A 16372-nucleotide genomic window follows, 5' to 3' on the forward strand; every position below is an offset into this window, starting at 1 on the left:
ATACGTCTAAAGCAGCCAAGGGGCTTCAGATCCTCTACCCCTGTACGGTGTACGTTAAGTGCCTTGCTCAAGCATTACTCAGAGTTGCAGAAGAGTTATGATCAAATTATCTTCATGTATACAAATTAATTTCATTTGGCAATTCACGGAACAAATGCCTACGCTGCCTCCCTGCCCCCCACCACCTCCCTCCACCACCCACCCCCCGCCAACCCCACCTCCCCATTAGCCTATTCTTACAACATAGTGTTCTTGGCTTAACGCTGCTGAGTATTACTGCACCAATTACACCAAAATAAAGACAATCTTGTGAGCTTGATGGCGATGATTCATATAGTAACAGAACTGTGGAAGAGGTCATGACAGATACCTTGCCTAGAAACTTGACCTACATCAACCCCAACTTTTCAGTCGTATCAAAAGCTGTCACTAGAATAGAAGCTGCTGGTAATCAACTGTGTGATGCACTGGATATTATGCAACGTGTGCAGAGCGAGTTGGGTCGAGCTCGTGGTCATGTGGCTGACAAAGTTAACAACAAATTGAAAGGTATTCTTCAGCAGAATCCTGGATACTCTACAATGTCCATAATTAGTGAGTCTTTGTGGGAACGGCATAACGTTTGAAGACAATGAACCGAAGTTGGCATGCAGTGACCTCGCCACCTTCGAATGCGATCCTGTGACATCCTATGATGTGGAGAGGTGCTTTACCAGGTACAGAACTATCCCCGGTGACAACTGTACGTTTTTAATAAAGAAGAACCTGAAAATGCACGATGTGCTCTAGTTCAGCTCTGGAGAAACTGAATATTGACGATACGTGTTAACTAACTTCGAATACTTTGAACAAGTTGTGTGCAGTATTAAAAACATGGGTTTACTATTTGGATTGGTGTTATTGTTTTCGCTGTATTTCGCGATTTTTGCACATGCAGACAACCCCAAAATAAGAGCTAGTTAGTTTCAAACACTCCAGAAAATAATTACTGTACTCACAATTTGTTCAGAAGTGAAAGTTGTATTACACAGACTGGACACATTGATCAGGTTACCTTCCATTAGGAACGTGGGTGCGCTCAGCGACTGTGATCTGAGTTATAAATTATACAACTCAGCTATCAGTCGTCCTTTTTTGCAGGTTTTATTTGGCAAATCGAGATTTCGGCTAGTGCTTAGCCATTATCAATGCACTATTTCCTAGTCTCAATGCATGTAAGTTCCCTGTTGTTCGGGCGTCAGTCACAGTTCTTTGAGCTGTGGCACCTTGTCATAATAGAAACGAGCCAAGCAAGTATAAAACTGACTGCTGCGTCCAACACACCGATTGGAAAGTACTTTGTGGTTGACATTTCTGCGGGTCGAGTGGTAGGGGCCAGCCGCGGTCCAATTGCAGTCCTTTATTGAGCGCCACATACTCCCTGTGTTGTCTGTCTTGTGGGCACGAGCAGCTCCTGAAGCATGGTTGTGTGTACACCGGCAACACTGCCCACACCAGAGCAATCTGTCGATCGCAAAATAATTTCAATTGGCCAGGGGTTGAAAATAGCGCTTCAGTTGTAAATTTGTTTTATTTTCGCACGACCGGTTTCGGGCTCTTATAAGTACATCCTCAGGTGTTGTAGTGGAAATAGCAAGAGACGGGAGATAATTTTCACACACAACAACACACATAAAAACAAAAAAATTAATACAAAAGTTAAAAAAACTTTTAGAAAACATTTCAAAACCGCCTGTCGGGCTAGGTGCTGTGAAACCTACGTCAATGCGGAAGTGACACTAGACAGTACTACGGACGACTGCCTGGGTGGGGAAATATACAAATAATAGCAGGACACTTACACTGTGCTGTGGGCCCCGAGCGTCGCAGTAGACGTGCACTGGGCACGGTGTGCTACCTATGAGCGCAGAACAGGGAGTTGCGGATGCGAACGAGGTAGCAGATTGGTAAACCAGAGTGGCAAAAGAGCTGACGGAGAGTAGCCCGGCAGTTCACAATTTGAACTACTAGTTTACATTTAAAATGAAAAAACAACAATAAAATTACGTAAAATTACAAGAAATAAGATAAAAGTGCATTAAGCCTCGGGCATGGATGTGTGTGATGTCCTTAGGTTAAGTTAGGTTTAATTAGTTCTAAGTTCTAGGCGACTGATGACTTCAGAAGTTAAGTCGCATAGTGCTCAGAGCCATTTGAACCACAAACTCCTCTTCTCCCCAATTCTATTCAATACCTCCTCTTCAGCATTCTTCTGTAGCACCACATTTCGAAAGCTTCTATTCTCTTCTTGTCTAAACAATTTATCGTCCATGTTTCACTTCCATACATGGCTACACTCCATACAAATATTTTCAGAGACGACTTCCTGAGATTAAATCAATACTCGATGTTAACAAATTTCTCTTCTTCAGAAACGCTTTCCTTGCCATCGCCAGTCTACATTTTATATCCTCTCTACTTCGACCATCATCAGTTATTTTGCTTTCCAAATAGCAAAACTCCTTTACTACTTTAAGTGTCTCATTTCCAAATCTAATTGCCAGTATAATAGCAAATATTTACATCAATCACATTGAACATCAGTTTTTTTCAACCCACCAACACCTTCAAAGAGTGGTATGCTACAAAAGATATGTCGATGACATCATACTTTTGCATAATGGGACCGACGCGCAGCAGCAACTTTTTCAACACGACTTTAAAAAAATGCACCCCAAGATTAAGTTTACGATAGAATACCACTCTGGCTTTACACTCTCATTTTTAGGTCTGGAAATTTCGTGCAGGACAGTAACGTTCACTTTAACATATTTAGAAAACCAGCTACGAGTAGTTCTATTATTCATTGCTCTTCAGTTCACTCAAAGCAGTCCCTCTCTCAAAAGAAAATTATTTTTGTGGCCTTCAATAGGCTTAACGAATGTACGGCATATGCGTTTCCTATAGTGAGGTCCGCAAGGTTCACCCAGTTCATTTTACATGGCTGTAAAATTATCAAGGTTCAAATGGCTCTGAGCACTATGGGACTTAACTTCTAAGGTCATCAGTCCGCTAGAACTTAGAACTACTTAAACCTAACTAACCTAAGGACATCACACACATCCATGCCCGTGGCAGGATTTGAACCTGCTACCATAGCGATCGCACGGTTCCAGACTGTATATCGCCTAGAACCGCTCGGCCACCCCGGCCAGCAGTCAATTACAGGGATGTTTTTGCGGGTGTCCGAATACTTTTGATCACATAGTGTGTGTAGGTACAGAAGTACAAGAGAGGCATTGTGCAACACGGTGTGGGTTACTTCTAAAATTATGAGAGTGTACGTTGTTAAAAGAGACAGCCAACATATTGCTCCCTCCAATGCACGTCTCGCGAAATCGCCATGAAGGTGAAACTAAAGAGATTCGAGCTCACACGGAGTTTTCTCGCACACCATTAGCAACTGGGAGAGAGGAGAAAGTGAAAAGGGTTCATTAAGTAGCCTCCGCCACACATGATGACGTAGATTACAAAGTATAGATGAAGGTGTAGGTCTGTAAGCTGAGTGGCCACGAAAAACACAATGCATAGGAGAGTGAGTACAACTCGGATGAGTGGTGAACCAGCCTTTAGAAGTTCATTTGATATTTCATCATATCCAGTCTAGTCTTTAATGTACCGGGTGACAGTATTGAACTATATGAAAAAGCCTCGATTAGTTACAAACTGCAGCGAGCGCACACTTTACTCAACATGTACACGTCACTACAGATATTCAGATTTACGTTGCGACATGTTCTATTTGCTGCCATCATTGACAATGATGTGGCTTAGACGAAAAGCGAAATTCTGTATGACTAGCTAAGGTGTCGGAATATCGTACTGTTGATGATTTCCTGAATGGCTGTTTTCAACTCAGCAATGGTTTTGGTGTTATTGCTGTACACTTTTCTTTAATAAAGTCCCTCAAAAAGGTGTCTCATGTGTTCAGATCCAGAGAATATGGCGGCCAATCGAGGGCCATGCCAGTGCCCTCTGGAGCCAGAATGCGGTTCCGAAGTGCTCCTCCAGGACATCACTCTCCTCCTTCGATGGGGTCGAGCTCCGTCTTGCATGAACCACATCTTGTCGAAATCAGGATTACTATGGATAATGGTAGTCACCGTGCCCTCAAGTAATGTCGCACCGATTATTCCGTGACTGAAGTTTGCACATCGCAGTCACCCTTGGGAGTGAAGGTACTTCTCGATCGCGAAATGCGGATTGTCAGTCCCTCGAATGTGCCAATTTTCTTATTGACGAACCCATCCAAATCAAAGTGGACTTCGTTGCTAAACCAAACAACAATGCGCATACTAATTTCCATCACGCCACGCCGCCAACCATACAATTTGAAGGTCCTAACGCACCTTGCAGAAGTTATGACGATTTTATTTCATATGGTTCAATAATTTTCACCGTGTGTGTTTGCTTTATAGATGATTGAATTTCAGTGTTGCTTCTTTCCTGGTGCTGGCATAAGACACAGTTCTCTTGGAAAAACAATTTTTGTCATTAGTTCCCTGGCCTGAACACCCACTTGAATCGTCGCCTGTCGAATTATACTATGTATATACAAAGACCCACCACGAAGGAATTATCCGAACGCGACGGAGATCGGTAGATGTGATGTACATGTACAGGCTAACAAATGACTACAATTTCAGAAAAAAACTAGATGATTTAGTCAAGAGAAAGAGCTTCAAAAATTGAGAAAGTCAATAACACGTTGGCCTATATGGTGGGCGACAGTCAGCTTGGCTTCCCATCGTTGTCCAGAGCATCTCCAGACAGGTCTTTGCTGTCATCGAGACTCAGTTCGAAGCGGGGCTCATCACTGAAGACAATTCGAGCCCAATCAATGAGATTCTAGACGTGGGAAACTCTAAAGTTCGATATCCACTCTGTCCTTAATTCCATGCTCTGACGCTTAGACTCTCTGCTCACAGCACATGTTTAACACCATACCGACTTTTCAAAGCCAGAGGTCAACTGCAGCTCTGTAATCACATCTATTAATATACAGGTACCCTAGTGCCCGCCGCTACGATGGTGGTGGTAGCGCTGGTGGGCTGTGACAGCACCATCATCATCGCGATGCTGGCGCTCAGCGGCTTCTGCACAGCGACCGACTGCACGGGCTCCTACCTCAACATGCAGGCCATCGCACCCAACTACGCGGGCACCATCGTCGGCATCGTCAACATGTTCGCCAATCTGACGGGCATCGCAGTCCCTTACATCGTTGGTGCTTTCACCAATACCAACGTAAGTATATGCGCCTTTACGTGAAACAGAACATATGGCATTTCAAGAAGATGTTTCCGATTCACAAGACTATACCATCACATGGAAGGAGATAGAAGCTTTCGATGAGTTTTAACTTACGCTTGGAACTACAATTTTCTATTTCGGAAAGAACAATCCGATTTTACAAGGGTGTAGAAATTATAACAATTCCTGAAGATTTTACTGAAACATTCTTCACCTAAGTAATACTATTAAAATATCTTATTTAACAGATTTATAAAACTCAGTACAATAACAATATAGTTCGTTGACTTTTTTTAATATTTTTTTACCCTTTGCATTTCAGTCGTGTAAATTTTTGGAGCACTGTATCGGACATGAAAACCGCAATGTGCGGAAAAATCATTTTTGTTGCAAAAAAGTTTTACTTTGATGGTAAATCCTTTTAAACTTTAACTAGTCCATCATATCACGTAGTTTTTTGAAGAAATTGTCAACTTTTTTCTTGTTCAAACCTGCTGCTTGCTGCAAAGTCTGGGATTCAGGTGTTCTTAGCGTTGAGTTCTTATGCCTTTACAGACAATTACGGTAAAAGTCTTTACCCGATTTCATTTTTGTTATTTTTAACAGATGTTTTACTTTCAGTTGCTCTGCATTTTGTAAACTAGATTTAATAAAGCATATAGGTTGTCCAGGATAAACGTATAATAATATATAATTTAATAACTTGAGTTGTAATTGAGATATTTATTTACGTAATTGAGTATTTATTGGCACTTTTCTTCTACAGGTTTGGTTCGTGTTTGTTTGCAGCAGTTGATACTGCATGTGTATGCGCTTAACTGCTTTGTTCACGTAAACGCGCGTCAGTAGCCATATGAACTTCATAGCAGAAGGTGTTCGGTATACTGTGCTACAATTTCTTCTTGACGTGATCTTTTAGCGAGATGACGTACGATACCATTTTGCGAACGTTGTGAGGCATTTTATGTATCATGAGTTCTCAGATAGCTGGACACGGAGAGGTAGTCCATTGATTTCTTGGTCCCGTAGAAGCCTAGACATTACGCCACTTGATTTTTTTTCCTTGGGGGTTTACCAATAATGAAGTGTATCAAATACCATTTCGTGATTTAGCAGCTCGGCGTCATCGCATTCGTGCAGCTATCGCAGATGTTACACTTGGAGAGAAGTGGAACACAGATTAGATATCTGTTGGGCCACTTACGTTGTGAGTATCGAGGTGTATTAGACGTATAAAAAAATTTTGAGTTACCATTATTGTAGAAGCAAACAGCCAATAAATATCTCAATTACATCTCAATTTGTTACATTTTATATAACAATATGTCGAACTCGGACATCCAGTATTTACTAAAAAGGCTTAAGCTGGTTATCTAAATTTTTAACATGATCGTCCAATACTCTTTCCACTTTGTCACTGAATATTGTCTGGTAAAACTCATTATTTCTTCAAACAGGGTCCACGGCTACCTATTTGCTTTCTCATAAGCCTTACGTCTGTCACCTAACGACCCCTTGTAACTGAATACTTCTGACTCGCTTTCCTGATTGTCATTGCAAGAAGTTTGACTTCTTCTACGGCCACCTTCATGTTATTTTTATATCATTTATAAACTGCCTGGATCTATTGCCCAGATAGGGCAATCAGTTATATGAATGCGTGGTGTCTGTTCTTTTAGGCAATGGATCCGCTTTCTTCAGTGCGGATGCACAAGTATGTCCGACCTCCTGTGGGAATCTCAGAGTAGAGGTAATGGAGAAAATGGACAGGGACAGCGGATAGGTGGTGCTCGATAGGAGTGTGGATCGGCCGTGAGGTGTGCCGAGGTAGTCCGCGTGAAGCGATAACGCTGTGTCCCGCATGGCGCAGTGCTTGACGCACCTGTCAAGTAAGCAGGAGATCCCGGTTTCGAAACCTGTTCCGTCCTACACATTTTCACTCGTCGCCGCCGATTCCGCGTAATGTCCCAATGCAGCTACATCAGTGACGCCCTCCCTTTCCTTTCCTTTCCTTTCCTTTTCCCCTCTCCACCTTCAATTTACATACAGTAGACATCAATATTGGGAGTGTATTCTGTTCGAAACACAGACATGATTTTTTTTAATAGTTGGCCAAGTACAAGCAGGACTAGCGCACTGCGGGTTCTGTACAAACTTAATTGTGTGTGTAGATGGTTCATCCATGTCGGGAATCAAGAATCTTTGAGATTTTTAGCTTTTATGTATACCGGTACTGGCAAGATATCGGTTCTGGGAATATCAAGACCGTAACAAATTTTCTACAGTAGTTTCTGAGACTAGCTCACACATACAAAAAGAAGTGAACAGCTGACTTCAGTTAATATACGTAGAGAGAGAGAGCAGATTTATTTTTTATTTACTGAAAAAGACTAGAACTGTAGGCAGAGAGAGAATTCCCCCAGTAGACAAAATTGCAGAGTGACAGTTTGTAACACATACATCTTACACTCTAAATACCCAGGATGTAGCATTCAGTCATATGATCTGCTGGTCATAGCTTCTAAATTTGATAGTACTTGTAATCCAATTGTAAACTCCTAGCTCAATTACACTATACTGTGTGTGCTGCATCGTGGATACCCCATCTTAAAAGAGAGAATACAAGTGTGCATTCATCAATGCAATAAAAAAAAATCTCCCGTGTATAATAGTTTGCATTAGATCCCTGCCTGTCAAATGCAACTTAGTCATATGCAGTAAGTGCTTTAAAAACCTTGCTGAGGTGTAGATGGAGCCTAAAATGTTTTCCCCGTTCTTTTTATGAGAATAATAGTAATAATAATAATATGGCACTTATGGATAATACACGTGTCATACTCAAAGCTATTACAAGATTCCATTAAAACACTCATTTTAACGCCGAGAAGTTCCAATTTGTAGCAAGATCGTGTTTGTTTGTTTAAAATAATAATAATAATAATACCCCGTGGAGGCCCGGGAAAAGAATAGGCATTCGGTATGATCTGCCAGTCGTAAAAGGCGACGAAAAGAACAAACCACTAATAGGGCTAACCCCTCTTTTAGTGTGATTAGTTGGTTCAGGACAGAACTAATGAAGCCTCGGACAAGCGCTGTCATGGTCGGGGACGACGCTTGAACCCTATGCCCGTCCACAATGGTAACGACACTGCTAGCCACACGGAAAATGATTTAAATCCAAATAGAGGTGTTTTGCAGGATATGCTTCCTGCAACCACTCTAGAAGGAAAACAAAGACAGAGGATGAGATGGTCAGATGAAGTTAACCGACACCTCATGTTCTGTTATTACCAAGCAACAAACCTAGGAACCAACACAACTGGATACAGATCACAAGTATACACAACATTTATTACCAGATACCCAGAATTAAAATTTTTAACAGAACAACGACTAGCTGATCAGATCCGTGTAATAATCAAAAATAACTGGATACCCCAGTCAGAATTAGAAAACATCAAACAACAAGTACAACAAATACTGGAACAAAATAATGTGCAATCAGAAGAAGAAGAAAATACAGTAATGGACACAAACATCCCAGAGCAAACAAACAAAGAACACCACACATCAGTTAAACAATCAGAGGAAAACGACATCTTAAAACGGCCACCAGAACAAGCACAAACAGAACATGAAGTGACACACATGTTAGATATAGAAGAAAAATTTCAGCTAACGTATATAGAATACAAAGACACAAATACAGACATTAGACCATTCTTGCATAGACCACCAAATAACCCACAAGTCGAAACAACAATAACAACTATCAACACAATCATACACAACAAAATAAATGAAAATACAACTATGGAAGAGTTACAACTACTGGTTTATGTAGGAGCACTCACAACACTAAATATACACACTAGGCAGAGATCAGAACAAACCAACACACAGAAGAAACCCACAAAACCAGCATGGCAACACAGGCTACAGATCAGAATAGAAAAACTGAGAAAAGACATCAGACAGCTAACACAATTTATAAGAAATGAAATATCAGACAAAAAACGAAAAAGATTAGGTGAAATCTCACAACAAGAAGCGATAGAGCAATTAGATGAATAGAAGCAGAAATTACAAGCATTGGCCAAACGACTTCGAAGATACAAGAAAAGTGAAAATAGAAGGAAACAAAACCAAACATTCAACACAAACCAAAAGAAATTTTATCAGACAATAGATAACACACACATTAAAATAGACAACCCATCAAACATAACAGACATGGAACACTTCTGGAGCAAGATATGGTCAAACCTTGTACAACATAACAGGCATGCACGGTGGATACAAGCAGAAACAGACACATACAAAATGATACCACAAATGCCCGAAGTGATAATTTTGCAACATGAAGTCACCCGAGCAATTAATTCTACACACAATTGGAAAGCCCCTGGAAAAGATGAAATAGCAAATTTCTGGCTAAAGAAGTTCGCGTCAACACATTCACATCTAACTAAATTATTTAACAATTACATTGCAGACCCATACACATTCCCTGATACACTTACACATGGAATAACTTATCTGAAACCTAAAGATCAAGCAGACACAGCAAAGCCAGCAAAATATCGCCCCATAACATGCCTACCAACAATATATAAAATATTAACTTCAGTCATTACACAGAAATTAATGACACATACAACACAGAACAAAATTATAATGAAGAACAAAAAGGCTGTTGCAAAGGAGCACGAGGATGTAAAGAGCAACTGATAATAGATGCAGAGGTGACATATCAAGCTAAAACTAAACAAAGATCACTACGCTACGCATACATTGATTACCAAAAAGCTTTTGATAGTGTACCCCACTCATGGTTACTACAAATATTAGAAATATACAAAGTAGATCCTAAATTGATACAGTTCCTAAACATAGTAATGAAAAACTAGAAAACCACACTTAATATGCAAACAAATTCAAATAATATCACATCACAGCCAATACAGATTAAGCGTGGAATATACCAAGGAGACTCATTAAGTCCTTTCTGGTTCTGCCTTGCTCTGAACCCACTATCCAACATGCTAAATAATACAAATTATGGATACAATATTACTGGAACATACCCACACAAAATTACACATTTGCTATACATGGATGATCTAAAACTACTGGCAGCAACAAAACAACAACTCAATCAATTACTAAAGATAACAGAAGTATTCAGCAATGATATAAAAATGACTTTTGGAGCAGACAAATGTAAGAAAAATAGCATAGTCAAGGGAAAACACACTAAACAAGAAGATTACATATTGGATAACCACAACGACTGCATAGAAGCAATGGAAAAAACAGATGCCTATAAATATCTAGGATACAGACAAAAAATAGGAATAGATAATACAAATATTAAAGAAGAACTAAAAGAAAAATATAGACAAAGACTAACAAAAATACTGAAAACAGAATTGACAGCAAAGAAACAGGACAAAAGCTATAAATACTTATGCTATACCAATATTGACCTACTCATTTGGAGGAGTGAAATGGAGTAACACAGACCTAGAAGCACTCAATACACTTACACGATCACAATGCCACAAATATAGAATACATCACATACATTCAGCAACAGAAAGATTCACATTAAGCAGAAAGGAAGGAGGAAGGGGATTTATCGACATAAAAAACCTACATTATGGACAGGTAGACAATTTAAGAAAATTCTTTATAGAACGAGCAGAAACTAGCAAAATGCACAAATCAATCACTCATATAAATACATCGGTTACACCACTGCAATTTCATAACCACTTCTACAACCCTTTAGATCACATAACATCAACAGATACGAAGAAAGTAAATTGGAAAAAGAACACACTACATGGCAAGCACCCATATCATCTAACACAGCCACACATTGATCAAGACGCATCCAACACATGGCTAAGAAAAGGCAATATATACAGTGAGACGGAAGGATTCATGATTGCAATACAGGATCAAACAATAAACACCAGATATTACAGCAAACATATTATTAAAGATCCCAATACCACAACAGATAAATGCAGACTTTGCAAACAACAAATAGAAACAGTAGACCACATCACAAGCGGATGTACAATACTAGCAAATACAGAATACCCCAGAAGACATGACAATGTAGCAAAAATAACACATCAACAGCTTGCCTTACAACATAAACTTATAAAACAACACGTTCCCACACACAAGTATGCACCACAAAATGTACTGGAGAATGATGAATACAAATTACACTGTAACAGAACCATTATAACAGATAAAACAACACCACATAACAAACCTGACATCATACTCACCAAAAAAAGAACAAATTAACATAACTAATCGAAATATCCATACCCAATACAACAAATATACAAAAGAAAACACGAGAAAAAATTGAAAAATACATCCAACTGGCTGACGAAGTCAAGGACATGTGGCATCAGGATGAAGCTGACATTATACCAATTATACTATCAACTACGGGAGTCATACCACACAATGTCCACCAGTACATCAACGCAATACAGCTACATCCAAGCTTATATACAGGGTGTTACAAAAAGGTACGGCCAAACTTTCAGGAAACATTCCTCACACACAAATAAAGAAAAGATGTTATGTGGACATGTGTCCGGAAACACTTAATTTCCATGTTAGAGGTCATTTTAGTTTCGTGATCAAATTGTAAATTTTCACAATCAACATGTATGGGCTGACGAGAATCCGCACGCAATTGTGCAATCACGTCATCAACACAGATTTTCTGTGAACGTTTGGGCAGGCATTGTTGGTGATGTCTTGATTGGGCCCCATGTTCTTCCACCTACGGTCAATGGAGCATGTTATCATGATTTCATGCAGGATACTCTACCTGTGCTGCTAGAACATGTGCCTTTACAAGAACGACACAACATGTGGTTCATGCACGATGGAGCTCCTGCACGTTTCAGTCGAAGTGTTCGTACGCTTCTCAACAACAGATTCGGTGACCGATGGATTGGTAGAGGCGGACCAATTCCATGGCCTCCACGCTCTCCTGACCTCAACCCTCTTGACTTTCATTTATGAGGGCATTTGAAAGCTCTTGTCTACGCAACCCCGGTCCCAAATGTAGAGACTCTTCGTGCTCTTATTGTGGAGAGCTGTGATACAATACGCCATTCTCCAGGGCTGCATCAGCACATCAGGGATTCCATGCGACGGAGCGTGGATGCATGTATCCTCGCTAACGGAGGACATTTTGAACATTTCCTGTTACAAAGTGTTTGAAGTCGCGCTGGTACGTTCTGTTGATGTGTGTTTCCATTCCATGATTAATGTCACTTGAAGAGAAGTAATAAAATGAGCTCTGGCATGGAAAGTACGCGTTTCCGGACACATGTCCACATAACATATTTTCTTTCTTTGTGTGTGAGGAATGTTTCCTGAAAGTTTGGCTGTACCTTTTTGTAACACCCTGTATACAACTACAGAAATCTGTAATTATTGATACATGTTCAATTACCCGAAAGTTCCTAAATGCAATGTAACATATACCGTACAGTTAAAAGGAAGTCACGCTTGATCAAGGTCCGCGTCACTTTCCATTTTTGACCAGACATAACGTCTGAGAGAAGAAAGAATAATAATAATAATACCTGGTGGTGAATATTAAACCATAAGGTGCAGACAGACACACACTGGCTGCCAGACTGAGAGCACTATCAGATGAAGACTTCCCTGACGTTCGACGAAATGATGTGATATGAAAAGTATTTGTACAGACTACTGTAGATCTCTGCAACACGCTGCAAATGTGTACCTCTTTGAGGAATATCCAAAAAAACAACTTTTCTTCTATGTCATTCATGTCGAAAGAATAATGTAAATTACTATGTATATAGTAAAACCGAAAAAATGGCTAAAATTATGATAAATCACTTAAAAATAGGCAAAACGCCGAACAATAGAGGAAGCCCAACATCTGTATCGCTCTTCTGGCATACTATATGCACACTGCATACCACTTATTAATGGATGATACAAACTGAATGTTTTGCGATCAGCACCCTGCTCTTTGTGTGTGTGTGTGTATATGTGTGTGTGTGTGTGTGTGTGTGTGTGTGTGTGTCTGCATATGTGTGTGTGTGTGCACGCTCGTGCATGTATGTGTGTGTGTGTGTGTGTGTGTGTGTGTGTGTGTGTGTGTGTGTGTGCTTCTCTTATGTGCACATATGTTTTGGAATACTGGGAGGTTGCCATGATCTGTGGTGCTTACAGACAACAAGAAGACATCATTAAATTATAATCATCCTGTTGGTAGGACAACACACTCATTTCAAGACAAACTATGGCGTCATACACTTGTTAATAATGTAAGGATGAAGTAGATTTGGCATACAGCAAGAGTTTATTTACTTAGCTATCGAGTTGTGGTAGGTTATTTGTATTTGTATGCCTTCTGAATCTTTTTTGTTCTACCTGAGAGCACTGGTTGATTGCATGCAATGTGCTAGTGGAACACAGCATCTGATTCTACCGTTACACAGACCTCGTATTAATGTCCAGATACTTCTGACCATGTATAGTCCATGCAGTTTGCATATCACTAAGATGAAAGTAGGTTGTCAAATAAGTTTTTTTCTAATTTCTCTGGTGCACAGAGTGACGACAGACATGCTGATTGTTGTGTAACTTTATGTGGCTGGCTGGTGGTCACGCTATGGTGTGGGAAGGGGGGGGGGGACAGCGAGCTGCCTCTGTGGAAGACATGTGTGTATTGTAGCTCAGAACTGAGCCAGCATCCACTGTGGACACATTGTGCACCATGTGTGACCCATGCTGGGCAGCCCCAGTCATTGGCCAGTGTGATCTGGACTCTAGTTGGCATGATAAAATCTTTGTACCATTTTTACCCCACAGTGAGCTACAGTGTAAGTGGTTATCCCATAATAAATGATCACTGAACGGTGCATACTGCCTCCCACATTCCTTTCTAAGTGATATCTCCTGATGTATTGCATTTGTGTATGTATGTGTGTGTTTAGGAAAGTCTGCGTTCGTGTGTGTGTGTGTGTGTGTGTGTGTGTGTGTGTGTGTGTGTGTGTGTGTGTGTGTCTGATGTGACTGTAGATCCTAATTGCCAATTGTTATTTACAAGTACACAGTACATGGACTCCTCCTCTTAGTAAATGTCAGATTGTGTAGGCTTTTGTTTCAATAAGTCTAAGTTTCAGATTAGTATATATATTAATTTCCAAGACTGTAGCATGATTTCAATTGATTAAAAATCTTTATTGTTTAAATAATGCACTGTGATACTTGTCAATCATGAATGCCTAGTCCTTCCCAGACACATGTGATGGTGATGGTCACACCATTTTACCTGCCATGACAATTTGCCAATTTTATGGCCTATCTGGCGAATTTGCCAATTTTACTGCCTATCCTACCATCGCCTTACCAATTTTACGGCCTGTCTCTCCAATATGGCGCTTTTAGTGCCTATGCAACCAACCTCCTGGCAATTTTATAGCATACCCTTCCGACTTTAACAATCTGTCCTATCAGTTTCCAGATTTGGTGTCAAATTAATTATGGGCCTCTCACTATATAGCATAGATATTGAATGATGAGAAACTGCCTGAGAGCAGTATAGCCCTGCTTCTATTCGCCAAGAGCATGATGACATCGATGAGCAATTGGGCGAGAGAAAAATGGGGAGTTGTGGGGAGGGGTAGATGGAGGGAATAGGAGAGGTAGGGGTAGGGGAGGGGTAGGACTGGGGAGTGTGGGAAAGAGAGGAGGGGAATTGGTGGGGAGGGGACTGGTTGTCTTTGGATATAACTCGTGCAATTGCATCAGCTGTAATCTGACACCGGAAATGATGCCTTAACCGATCGAGAATCTACTCATTGTGTCCCGAATTTCCTTATTCATTCTATAACACAATAACTTCATGTTCATTGTTTGACCTAGTTATCACCTCCATAAAACACTCAAGTTACAAAGCTGACCCTTCACAAAGGGTTTCATAATGTAGTTGTGATTTGTTTTCTGGTACAAGCTTTTCAGCTGGATGGCATTTGGGTTCTTGTATGTCCATATTTCAGATGTGATTGTGATTAATGCATTTAGAACATAATGTTGTGTTAATATGAAGCCTGTAACTTCTATTTTACTAATTTATGAATGTGCCAGAATGATGTAAAACCAGCTAAAACCTAGAGCCTGACAGATATTCATATATTGGCATTACTTGAGATCCTTAGATACCATCTTGAGACGGCATGCATCAAATAGAAAATAAGTATAGCCTTCTTTTTGTAACTACAGCAAACACGAGCAGCTTGGAATGCTGTCTTCTACCTGTCGGCTGGGGTGGCCACTGTGTCGTACTTAATCTATGCTGTGTTCACCACGACTGAAGAGCAGCCGTGGAATGTGCCACCATCAGGTAAGTGCTGAAAAGTAAACAGTTAATTATATTTTATTTAATTTATTTATTTAACTTAGTCATATAAGGGCTTTCAGAGCCTCTATTACATTGGATCAGATTTTAACATATACAATACTTTTTACAACACAGTCCCTTAAAGAATTATAATAATCTTAATATGATACATGATAATGAAGTTATAACAATAGAATTAAAAACTGATTGACACCAGATTTAAATGTACCTCTTGCATACAAGATAACAGTACTTAACCAATAAACACACAGTTACTTAAAGAATCGAACTTCCATATAGGAAACAGCTAAAAATCACTGATTAATTTACAAATGAGGTAATGTGTTAAATATTTGATGTTAATTATGTAAACAAGAAAAAGTTTAGGAAGGTTTGAAATTATGCTTAGAGTTTGAAAGTCGCTAAATTCTCTCATTATGAAACACTGGATGAACATAGTGTTGTTATTTTTCGCTCCATTCTAAGCAAAGCAAGTTTTTCACGCATCTCGATGTTTATGACGTAAAATATCCTGAAACATGTGTCGTACAGTGATATAATTTTACAGGTACATACAGCGGTATATGTGGATACCGTCTGAAAACTGTGCTGCGAATAGAATCGATAGCAAAGAAGTAATAAATTAGAACT

General features: G+C 39.8%; 1 protein-coding gene across 3 annotated transcripts in view; it reads left to right on the forward strand.

Moving 5' to 3' along the window:
- The window catches only part of LOC126251756 (sialin-like), a 134373-nt gene that overhangs the window by 85769 nt on the left and 32232 nt on the right, over positions 1–16372 (forward strand). For all 3 annotated transcript variants that reach the window (XM_049952372.1, XM_049952371.1, XM_049952370.1), the window contains 2 exons: positions 5045–5286; positions 15604–15724. In XM_049952372.1, the coding sequence (XP_049808329.1) occupies positions 5045–5286; positions 15604–15724 (363 nt within the window). The remainder of the gene's footprint in view (positions 1–5044; positions 5287–15603; positions 15725–16372) is intronic.

This window comes from Schistocerca nitens, chromosome 4 (genome assembly GCF_023898315.1).
Source record: "Schistocerca nitens isolate TAMUIC-IGC-003100 chromosome 4, iqSchNite1.1, whole genome shotgun sequence".
Classification (NCBI taxonomy): domain Eukaryota; kingdom Metazoa; phylum Arthropoda; class Insecta; order Orthoptera; family Acrididae; genus Schistocerca; species Schistocerca nitens.